Source organism: Anguilla rostrata, chromosome 13 (assembly GCF_018555375.3).
Source record: "Anguilla rostrata isolate EN2019 chromosome 13, ASM1855537v3, whole genome shotgun sequence".
Lineage (NCBI taxonomy): Eukaryota > Metazoa > Chordata > Actinopteri > Anguilliformes > Anguillidae > Anguilla > Anguilla rostrata.
The window spans coordinates 4,355,905-4,367,917 of record NC_057945.1 but is presented as its reverse complement, the minus strand read 5'-3'; the positions used below and the strand labels follow the sequence as shown (position 1 = coordinate 4,367,917).

The window sequence follows — 12,013 nt, the reverse complement described above, 5'->3', positions numbered from 1 at the left end:
TTGGGTCTGTGGATCAGTTGTAATGCTGTGTGGATGAGTTGTAATGCTGTCTCTGTGTGTTTCCATCCAGGGCGAGGCTGGCAAACCAGGAGAGAAGGGACTGGCTGGAGCTCCAGGTCTGAGAGTAAGTCCTCCCGCAGCATCGCTTCTTTCTCTGAGCGTTTAGCGAGTCCTTTTCCCGCGCGTCTGGGGTTATCAGGAAAATGGACCGTTCCCCACTGGCCAGTCGCAGCCTGGCTGATATCTCCTGCCCGTCTCCTTCAGAAAATACAGCAGAAACCTGCACCGTTACCAGGAGGATTCCCCACGTCCTTACGTTCCCCAAAGTGAAGTGATTGTGCCGCTGTCTGAATCAGGTTTTCTTGAGGGAGGGATGAGGGGCGTCATTAGCCTATACGGACAGCGAAGGTCAAGCACTAAACATCGGGGCCAGGTACAGAAGCGAAGCGGTTCATCAGCCCGCTCTTAGGACGCTCGTGCTGCCGCTGATCAAGCAGCGGGTTTCTAATGGAGCCGAACGCGCGGGAGCCGTGCTAGCGTAGCCTAGCGCTCAGCGGTAAGCGCGGCTGCCGGAGCCGTGCTAGCGTAGCCTAGCGCTCAGCGGTAACCGCGGCTGCCGGAGCCGTGCTAGCGCAGCCTAGCGCTCAGCGGTAACCGCGGCTGCCGGAGCCGTGCTAGCGTAGCCTAGCGCTCAGCGGTAACCGCGGCTGCCGGAGCCGTGCTAGCGCAGCCTAGCGCTCAGCGGTAATCGCGGCTGCCGGGGCCGTGCTAGCGCAGCCTAGCGCTCAGCGGTAACCGCGGCTGCCGGAGCTGTGCTAGCGTAGCCTAGCGCTCAGCGGTAATCGCGGCTGCCGGAGCCGTGCTAGCGTAGCCTAGCGCTCAGCGGTAATCGCAGCTGCCGGAGCCGTGCTAGCGTAGCCTAGCGCTCAGCGGTAAGCGCGGCTGCCGGAGCCGTGCTAGCGTAGCCTAGCGCTCAGCGGTAACGCGGCCGAGCCCTCGCCTGCTAGCCTAGCGCTCAGCGGTTCGCCGTCTTGCCGGGTTGTGCTGGCGTGAGCCTAGCGCTCAGCGGTAAACGCGCTGCCGGAGCCGTGCTAGCGTAGCCTAGCGCTCAGCGGTAACCGCGGCTGCCGGAGCCGTGCTAGCGTAGCCTAGCGCTCAGCGGTAATCGCGGCTGCCGGAGCCGTGCTAGCGTAGCCTAGCGCTCAGCGGTAACCGCGGCAGACTCCCTCCCCCTCCTCGCCGGGTCTGACGGGTCTGTGCCTCTCTCTCTGCAGGGTTTGCCCGGTAAAGATGGGGAGACCGGTGCTGGCGGACCCCCTGGACCTGCCGTAAGTCTCTCTACGCCCGCCCCCACCCCCCCCTCACCCCCGCCTCCACCCACCCTTCCACCCTGGCCCCCCCTCCACCCCGGGGGCCAGGACGATCTGCACTTCTCAACTTTCTCTTCATTTCCATCATTCCCTAGTTTGGCTTAGCATAAGTTAGGTCAGAATAATGTTCACTGTGTGAACTGAACTGTGTTCTTAGCTGTTAGAAATTAGTAATGTACCTTACTGAACTTGTGTTTTGTAGTTGTCCAATGACCATGATATGCACTTTTGTACTTCGCTGTGGATAAAAGCGTCTGCTAAATAAATGTAATGTAACGTAATCAATCTTTAGCTGATTCAGCAGTTTCCCTGATCGGGTGGCAGACCATAGTTTCTCTCACAGTACAGGTTGGGTGGTTGCAAACCCACCGCTAGCCAACAGCTCAACCCGGCTGTTGGTTTAGCATCATAGTTTAAAACCTGCAGGGCTAACCACGTCCAAAACCGCCATCATTGAGTCTTTATTATTGAGCAAAGCAGTGAAATTAAAGTAATTAATTCTTCTGATTTCTCCTTGCTGTCCTGGTTAAAGAGTTAGAAGCAGTTTTTTAGTTGACCTATGCCCATGGCCCTGAGCTATTGTTTAATAACAACACTCTCTGCGTCTCCCAGGTTTTTGCTCCATGTCACTGTGGCTCATTGCTATGCCAACACATTCCGCACAGTCCCACTGAGATTGAGATTAAGTGAGGCGCTTGATTGAGCAGTATCATTTTAAATGTATTGACAGGGTAACGGATGATCGCACTGTGGTTATCTCAGAAATAGTCGCCGTGGCCCCAGTAGGGCAGGTGGCTGATGCTGTGAGATGGCGTTAGTGGCGGTGATGCTTCAGAGCGTGCGCCACAGTCGCCATGGTCGCCACGGTCGCCACGGTCACCACGGTCGCCATGGTCACCGAATCTTGTTTCCATCACCCACAGGGCCCCGCGGGAGAGAGAGGAGAGCAGGGACAGCCCGGACCCTCCGGCTTCCAGGTGAGTTTCCACTTTCCACTAAATATCCTTCACAGAGCAGAGACACAGGTCACCCCTAAATATCCCTCACAGAACACAGAGGGACTCAGGTCACCCCTAAATATCCCTCACAGAACACAGAGAGACTCAGGTCACCCATAAATATCCCTCAAAGAGCGGAGACACAGATCACCCCTAAATATCCTTCACAGAACACAGAGGGACTCAGGTCACCCCTAAATATCCCTCACAGAGCACAGAGTGACTCAGGTCACCCCTAAATATCCCTCACAGAACACAGAGAGACTCAGGTCACCCCTAAATATCCCTCACAGAACACAGAGGGACTCAGGTCACCCCTAAATATCCCTCACAGAGCGGAGACTCAAGTCACTCCTAAATATCCCTCACAGAGCGGAGACTCAGATCACCCCTAAATATCCTTCACAGAGCACAGAGTGACACAGGTCATCCTCTCAACACCTCCTTTCGCTTCTGGGTCATATGACTGTATTTTTATAGGCCATCAGTCTCTTAGAGTTCAGATATATGCCCTCTCAGGACCCACATGCAGAGCTTATTACAACCCCCCATCCAGCAAGTACCCATTACAGTCACCCTTACCTGGCAAGTACCCATTACAGTCATTCTTACCTGGCAAGTACCATTACAGTCACCCTTACCTGGCAAGTACCATTACAGTCAACCCCCCCACCCCACCCGGCAAGTACCCATTACAGTCACTCCCCATCCGGCAAATACCCATTACAGTCACCCCCCCACCCGGCAAGTACCTATTACAGTCAGCCTTACCTGGCAAGTACCATTACAGTCAACCCCCCCACCCCACCCGGCAAGCACCTATTACAGTCACCCCCACCTGGCAAATACCATTACAGTCACCCTGCCCCCACCAACCCAGCAAGTACGCATTACACTTACCCCCCCACCCGGCAAGTACCCATTACAGTCATCCTCCCCCCTATCTGGCAAGTACCTATTACACTTACCCCCCCCCGGCAAATACCATTACAGTCACCCCCTACCTGGAAAGTACCCATTACAGTCACCCCCTACCGGAAAGTGCCTATTACAGTCACCCCCACCCGGCAAGTACCCATTACCGTCAGGCCCCACCCGGAAAGTACCTATTACAGTCGCCCCCACTCGGAAAGTACCTATTACAGTCACCCCCTACCCGGAAAGTGCCTATTACAGTCACCCCCACAAAAAAAACACTTTCCAGTTTTTATTCCCCACTCTTATAAACACCCCCCATCCACTGCTGATAAACATAATTTCTAAATTTTATAAGATATAGGAGTATATTATTGCTTTACTCACAGTTATTAAATATGACTATTATTAAATGTGTGTGTGTGTGTGTGTATGTGTGTGTGTGTGTGTGTGAGCATGTGTGTGCATGTGCATGTGTGTGTGTGTGTGTGAGCGTGTGTGTGCATGTGCATGTGTGTGAGCTTCTGTGTGCATGCGCATGTGCATGTGTGTTTATGTGTGTGTGTTTGTGCGCATGTGTTTGTGAGCGTGTGTGTGCATGCTCGTGTGCATGTGTGTGTGTGAGTATGTGTGTGCGCAAGTGTGTGTGTGTGTGATTTTTTAACCCCCTCTCTCTCTGTCCCTCTCTGCAGGGTCTACCTGGACCCCCAGGTCCTCCAGGTGAAGGAGGCAAGCCCGGTGATCAGGTGAGTGTTGCCTACGGCCGTCAGACACACACACACACACACACACGCATGCACGAACACACACACACACACTCTTACACACATACACACACACACACTCACATGCACGCACACATACTGACACATACGCTTACACACTGACTCACACACACAGATATACACACACACACGCATACACACTCACTCACACACACACTCATGCAAAAATAGATCAGTGTTTGTTCTGCATTATTTTTAAAAACCAACGTCCTGACCAGTCATGCAGTTCACTCCTGCGCTCCCCACGGTCAGTCACGACCAATCACAAATGGCCTATGGCATCCCCCATCCAATCACGCCCTCCTGCCCGCCTGTCACACACCGTGTGATCAGCTGAGCAGTCAGTGGGGCGGCAGCTCAGTGGAGGATCTTAGAGGTCCGGCTGTGTGTATAATCTATAAGTGATGAGGAATGAGCGTGGTCAGAAGACGGGGGCAGATATCGATGCCTTGCCCCATCCAATGCCGAGGTTTAAAAAAAGAAGGGCAATGACCAGCGGCATCGACAGAGCTATAATCAATCACTACTTTTGCCGACATATGGAGGCCAATTGAGCTATGCGCTTGAATATCGAATATCTAGCACAATCTCTCTGTCTGTCTCTATCTCTCTTTTTGTCTCTGTGTCTCTCTCTGTCTCTCTCTCTCTCTCGCTCTCAAATTCAAATTCAAATAGAAAAATGCTTTATTGGCATGACATTTGTAATTATTGCCAAAGCATACATACAGTGTAGAAATATGAAAAGAGCATGAACATAAATTGACAGAACAATTATTGTATCTTATAACAACATCTAACATATTGTTATATATAACAACAACAAACACTATGATAATAATAATAATAGTGTTGGCCCTTCTCCTAGCAGGATTTGTAATTTATTTTCATTTGTTTGTGAGTTGAAGTTTTTTTTAATCGGAGATAACTTTTTTTTGTACAATGTAGGAGAAAGTGCATCTCTGTTTCCACCTCTCCTGTCTTACAGTGACCACATATACATTCTTCTTTTGGTAACCATGTATTCCGGTGTCTGTCTTTTTCAATTGCAAGGGTGTGGTCACTGAGCCTGTACTCAAGATCTGCCTCTGCTTTGTATCTCTAACATAGAAGAGATACTCAGCTAATGTGTATTCTCTTTTTAGGGTCCTATAGCAATCAAGTTTGTTTTGTGTTTTGGTTACTTAATCCCAATATTCCAGATAGGAGATTTTGGTCTGTTTTATAACTTGGTTTACTCTGGTAAGCAGTGTTGGTATGAAGCTGGTCTGTGTTTTGTGTTAGTTGGGTTAATGGGTTAGTCAGCTCCATTACCAGCTGACTGAGAGGGCTCTTTTCATGACTGGCCTCTTGGGCTTTCATTGCCTTAAATTGTAATGTGTCTTCAGGGCTTGAATTAAGGTGCGTCCAGAATTTTAATGCTCTTTTTAAGATATGAATCATTAATGGATACTGGCCTAATTCTGTACTGCATGAATTGGGTGTTTGTACGTGCAGAATGTTTTTACATTTACATTCTACATACAGGGTCTCTTTTGGATGTTTGTCCCATTTCGAATAGTACTGCTGGCTGAGTGGACCCCATACCATACAGCGCAATGGGCTGGATAACACTATCAAAGACTTTTAACCAGATTTTAATTTGTATAACAAAGTTTTCTTTTTATGGCATAGAGTGCTCTTTGAGCTTTTTCTTTTAATGCATTCACTGCCATGCTAAAGCTCCCTGGTGCTATAATTATCAGACTAAAGTAGGGGTAATTCAGGGTGTTCTAAGCCAGTGATGCCTAGATAAAATTTGAACCTGTTTTCCTGACATCTGGCTTTTTTTTTTTTGAAAGATTATTATTTTGGTCTTTTTTAAGTTCACTGTCAGGGCCCAGTTCTGACAGAAATCCTCCAGCAGAGCCAAGTTCTGCTGTGACCCTTCTTCAGTGGGTGACAGGTGAACCAGATCATCTGTGTAGAGTAAGAATTTTACTTCTGTGTCGTGTAGGAGGAGGCTCGGGGCTGTAGACTGTTCCAGCAGCACCACTAACTCATTGATGTAAATATTGAACAGTGTTGGACTCAGGCTGGAGCTCTGCTTTACTCCCTGTTTTGGTGCGAAGAACTCTGTTCTTTGGTCACCAACTTTCACTCCGCACTTATTTTCTGAGTATATTGACTTAATTATATCATAAACTCTCTCTCTCTCTCTCTCTCTTCACAGGGTGTGCCAGGAGAGGCAGGAACAGCTGGTGCTACAGGTCCCAGAGTGAGTTTCCGCCCCTCAGTGTGGTATTTTAAGTTTTGGGTATCGGGCGCCCGAATAACCGCCCGCTGTCGTGTCCTCCCTCACCCTGCAGGGCGAGCGCGGTTTCCCCGGAGAGAGAGGCGGCGCTGGACCCCAGGGTCTGCAGGGCCCTCGCGGTCTGCCCGGAACTCCAGGGACTGACGGACCCAAGGTGAGAACAGAACTCCTCCATCTCTTACTGCGAACGCTCGCCTCCATCTCTTACCACAAACGCTCGCCTCCATCTCTTACCGCGAACACACTCACGCAGAACTCCTCCATCTCTTACCGCAAACGCTCGCCTTCATCTCTTAACGTGAATGCTCACGCAGAGCCTGCAGGGCAAAGTGCCAGACCACCAGGTCTGCGGTTATTTGCATTTCAAATCAGCCAAGTCAGGAAATCCATTAAAATTCAATTCATCATTATAAGAAAGATTCATGGTGTTTGATGAGGATGAAATGAATTGAAGTTGACTGAATTGAAATGCAACAGGCCGCCAATGGACCGTGAATCTGTCAGCGACACGGGAGAATGTACCGGAAAGTTTTTATTATCAGAAATGCACAGCGCTATCCTGGCACCCGGCACCACCCTTTAAGCATATCCTCTGGGTGCTGTACGGGCCAGTGAAACAGATATTAGATTATCCACTCTTCCACACGCTGAGCTAATGGCTCTTCCATTTAACTGTGCATTACAGCACCCTGGCCTGGTCCCAGTTAGGCCCATTGGCCCTGTCCCAGTTAGCCCCACTGGCCCTGTCCCAGTCAGCCCCACTGGCCCTGTCCCAGTCAACCCCACTGGCCCTGTCCCAGTCAACCCCACTGGCCCTGTCCCAGTCATCCCCACTGGCCCTGTCTCAGTCAGCTCCACTGGCCCTGTCCCAGTCATCCCCACTGGCCCTGTCCCAGTCAGCCCCACTGGCCCTGTCCCAGTCATCCCCACTGGCCCTGTCCCAGTCATCCCCACTGGCCCTGTCCCAGTCAGCTCCACTGGCCCAGTCCCAGTCAACCCCACTGGCCCAGTCCCAGTCAGCCATTCAGTCCATCTAGAATATAAGAACATAAGAGTGCATGATGAGGAGAACAGGCCATTCTGCCCATTTAAGGCTCATCATGACCTAAAGTCTATAGAGGATCCAGGAGGGCATCGAGTCTGAACTTACACACCTGGCCCCCCTGCCCCATTACAGTGCCTGACAGGCGCCTCCACACACTCATAAATCTTTGTATTAAAAATAATACACACCTGATTATCTGTAAATTATTGGGAAAAATACCACAGTGGTTGTTGAAAAAATATCGATTTTTTTCCAGTGATGACAGATGGTTCTAGGCAGAAATTATAAACTCTGTGTGGATCCCAATTAAGTGCAGCAGCACCATTGTGTCTATTTCAGCTCACTGAAATAGATGTAGTAAATAAAACTAATACAGCAGAATCACGTGTCCCCCGTCCCAAAAACATGGCAGCTGGTAGCTCATCACATAAAGCTTCATACCCAGTTAGGGGGTTAAATATAGGAGTGCTGCCTTTTTTCAGCGCTGTTGTTGAAAGGAAACAGAATGATTTTCACAGCGATCTCTCTCTCTTTCTGCTTTTCAGAGCAGATCACACCGGGGTTCTATAAAAACCCAGACGGACACTGAGCATTTCAGTCCTCCAGTTAAACTCATACAACATATGAAATGCATTTCCAGTACATCAACTTATGTTCATTCAAATAAAACACATTTCCATTTCATAAAATGTACTGCAATAATATAGCTATAACATGGTTTAACTACCATCTACTTCGCATACAGATATTTTCCAAACTGTTTTTTTTTTTTTTGTTTTTTTTTTTGTGGGAAGACTGGTGAAGGTTTTAAGCAGGGTGAACAGTAAATGGGATCTAGTGACCACGTCAAACTGAAAGTCCCAACGGCTCTTCATGGATTGATAGCAAAAAAGAAACGAAGGCACTCTTCTCTAGTATAAATATAAAAATGCCTTTATTAATATGGCATGTCCACAGAGGAGATTGCCCGAGTATCCAAACTATAATTCAGAGTTCCACGGAATTATGGTTTTTTCACAAGTCGGATCTTGTTTTTTTTTTACTAATTCTGAGTTGTTTTGAACGCAGTGCTTGCCACTCATGACTACATGAGGAAGTGGGGTGCATGCTGGTGTTTGTAGTTCTCTCAGAAGGGGAGGGTGCTCTGTCTGCTCCTCCTGCAGTTAAATGGCTGATGACTTCGGTTCTCTCGCAGGGTGCCATCGGCCCCGGGGGCGGCCCCGGTGCCCAGGGCCCCCCCGGCCTGCAGGGGATGCCCGGTGAGAGGGGAGCTTCCGGAATCCCAGGACCCAAAGGCGACAGAGTGAGTACCCTTTGCACCACCCCCCCCGCGAGTCGGAATGTGGCACCCCCCCTGAGGCCGACCGCTGCTCCCGCTGGGCTGGCACACACACTGGACTGGCACACCCGCTGGGCTGGCACACCCACTTAGCTGGCACTCGACTCTCGCCCGTTCCCCTCTGACACAGATCAGATCAGCCTGTGTTCACCTCCATTCATCCCACTGACCTGGGATCAGTCCGTAATGGACGAGGTCAGGATGTGAACTGGGGAAAACTGGCCACAGATCAGCACTCATACTCTCAGATACTCTCACTCATACTCTCAAACAGCCCCCAAACAGCTTCTGTCTTACTCTTTTTCCCCTCTTAGTGTTTAAAGTGCCATTCCCCAAAATTACACATGTGATACTCAAATATTCAAATGGCCAACTCTGGTGTCCCATTGTGATAGCAGATGGGTGGGGCTATTTTACACACATTAATTGGGGTACTGTCCCTTTAAAAGCAGGGTTTGATTAATTGGGGTACTGTCCCTGTGTAAGCAGGGTTTGATTAATTGGAGTACTGTACCTGTAAAAGCGGGGTTTGGTTAATTGGGCTACTGTCCCTGTAAAAGCGGGGTTTGATTAATTGGGGTACCGTCCCTGTATAAGCGGGGTTTGGTTAATTGGGGTCCTGTCCCTGTAAAAGCAGGGTTTGATTAATTGGGGTACTGTCCCTGTATAAGCGGGGTTTGATTAATTTGGGGTACTGTCCCTGTATAGCTGGGTTTGATTTATTGGGGTACTGTCCCTGTATAAGCAGGGTTTGATTAATTGGGGTACTGTCCCTGTATAATTGGGGTTTGATTAATTTGGGTACTGTCCCTGTATAATTGGGGTTTGATCAATTGGGGTACTGTCCCTGTATAAGCAAGGTTTGATTAATTGGGATACTGTCCCTGTATACGCAAGGTTTGATTAATTGGAGTACTGTCCCTGTATAATTGGGGTTTGATTAATAGGGGTACTGTCCCTGTATAATTGGGGTTTGATTAATTGGGGTGCTGTCCCTGTATAATTGGGGTTTGATCAATTGGGGTACTGTCCTATAGCAGGTTTATTAATTGGGTACTGTCCCTGTATGAGGTTTGATTAATTGGGTACTGTCCCTGTAATACTGTCCCAAGGGGTTTGATTAATTGGGGTACTGTCCCTGTATAATGGGGTTTGATTAATTGGGGTACTGTCCCTGTGTAATTGAGGTTTGATTAATTGGGGTGCTGTCCCTGTATAAATGGGGTTTGATTAATTGGGGTACTGTCCCTGTATAAGCGGGGTTTGATTAATTTGGGTACTGTCCCTGTATAATTGGGGTACTGTCCCCATATAAGCAGGGTTTGATTAATTGGGGTACTGTCCCTGTATGAGTGGGGTTTGATTAATTGGGGTACTGTCCCTGTGTAATTGAGGTTTGATTAATTGGGGTGCTGTCCCTGTATAAATGGGGTTTGATTAATTGGGGTACTGTCCCTGTATAAGCAGGGTTTGATTAATTGGGGTACTGTCCCTGTATAAGCGGGGTTTGATTAATTGGGGTACTGTCCCTGTATAAGCGGGGTTTGATTAATTGGGGTACTGTCCCTGTATAAGCGGGGTTTGATTAATTGGGGTACTGTCCCTGTATAAGCGGGGTTTGATTAATTGGGGTACTGCCTCCCGTCCGCAGGGTGACAACGGCGAGAAAGGACCAGAGGGCGCTCCCGGCAAAGACGGCTCCCGAGTGAGTATCGCCCCGCCCCGCCCCGCCTCCGCCGCGTCCTCGTCACAGCTGCGTTCTGTCACATGACCCTTCCCTCCCCTAACTACTCGCTCCCTGTCCCTCTGCAACCAGTGCATAAACCGCAACAGCAAGCGACAGGAGATCAGCATGTTTTCATTTAAAACAGAATGCTAATGATTACCGATTACACGGTCCGCATCTAAGCAACAGTCAATGAATGAATATAAACGGCTGCTTCCGTAATAACAGTTTTGAGTCCATCGAGGAAATCCGTCTCATCTTTAAATCTGGACTCAAGGGAAAGCAGACTTTGCATTACTTACACAAGCTCATAGATCACACAGAGCAAAATGTGCGTCTTCATATTGATTTTAATTCAGCCATATTTTTCAATTCATGCAGGTGCTAAAACCGGACTCTTAGAAACTGAAATGACGTTTGTTTTTTTTCAGATTGAGCATTAATGGCTGGTTGGCCTGAGCAATGTATATGTGTGTATATTTATCCTACGTTTGAGCAAAATGTGTGCAGGTATTGACCATGAGAGAGATGTGTATAGATATTGGTTATGTTTGTGAGAGATGTGTGTAAAAATTGGTTATGTTTGTGAGAGATGTGTGTAGATATTGGTTATGTTTGTGATGGATGTATGCAGATATTGGTTAAGTTTGTGAGAGATGTGTGCAGATATCTGACTGTAATGATGGACAGTCCTTTCTCTGCCCCTCCAGGGTTTGACTGGTCCCATTGGCCCTCCAGGCCCGTCTGGTCCTAATGGGGAGAAGGTAAGAATGACTCCTTTTTATGAGGCTCAGTTTGGGACAGGTCTGAGTGTCTGTCATTGGCAGGATGAGTAATCCCTCTCTCCTCTCTCTTCCCTCTCTCTCTCCTCTCCCTCCCCAGGGAGAGTCTGGCCCTTCAGGGCCCCCTGGAGCTGCTGGTACCCGTGGTGGTCCCGTAAGTCACACACACACTCTCTCACACACACACACACACACACACACACACGCACGCACGCACGCACACACACGCACACGCGGAGTGAATGTTCTGTCTGCGGTCGTTTTCAGGGTGACCGCGGAGAGACCGGACCCCCCGGGCCTGCAGGCTTCGCCGGCCCCCCTGTAAGTACCTCGCTCATCGACCCTTTTAAGGACGCGAGGTCACACGCGTGTAATCAGAATGTTCTCGTCGTTAGGACAGCAAAGGTCTAGCCGATAACCAATAACGCATGGCCTGAGGATGGTAATCGAATCGGTCTCAGACCATGCCCGTCAATCTTTATCGATGGTCGGAGTGGGAGAGCGATGGCTGGAGAGACACCGCTCCTTTACCCGCTGTTTGCGGACATGCTGGTACTGACGCAGGACGTGCCGGTACTGACGCAGGACGTGCCGGTACTGACGCAGGACGTGCTGGTACTGACGCAGGACGTGCTGGTACTGACGCAGGACGGGCTGGTACTGGCGCTGGACGGGTTGGTACTGGCGCAGGACATGCTGGTACCGGCGCAGGACGTGCTGGTACTGGGCGCAGGACGTGCTGGTACTGGCGCAGGACGTGCTG

At 49.5% G+C, this 12,013-nt stretch overlaps 1 protein-coding gene across 2 annotated transcripts in view; it reads left to right on the top strand.

Moving 5' to 3' along the window:
• The window catches only part of col2a1b (collagen, type II, alpha 1b), a 79,988-nt gene that overhangs the window by 48,861 nt on the left and 19,114 nt on the right, over positions 1-12,013 (top strand). For both annotated transcript variants that reach the window (XM_064304373.1, XM_064304372.1), the window contains 11 exons: positions 71-124; positions 1,275-1,328; positions 2,294-2,347; positions 3,976-4,029; positions 6,278-6,322; positions 6,414-6,512; positions 8,599-8,706; positions 10,394-10,447; positions 11,179-11,232; positions 11,351-11,404; positions 11,518-11,571. In XM_064304373.1, coding sequence (XP_064160443.1) covers positions 71-124; positions 1,275-1,328; positions 2,294-2,347; positions 3,976-4,029; positions 6,278-6,322; positions 6,414-6,512; positions 8,599-8,706; positions 10,394-10,447; positions 11,179-11,232; positions 11,351-11,404; positions 11,518-11,571 — 684 coding nt within the window. The remainder of the gene's footprint in view (positions 1-70; positions 125-1,274; positions 1,329-2,293; positions 2,348-3,975; positions 4,030-6,277; positions 6,323-6,413; positions 6,513-8,598; positions 8,707-10,393; positions 10,448-11,178; positions 11,233-11,350; positions 11,405-11,517; positions 11,572-12,013) is intronic.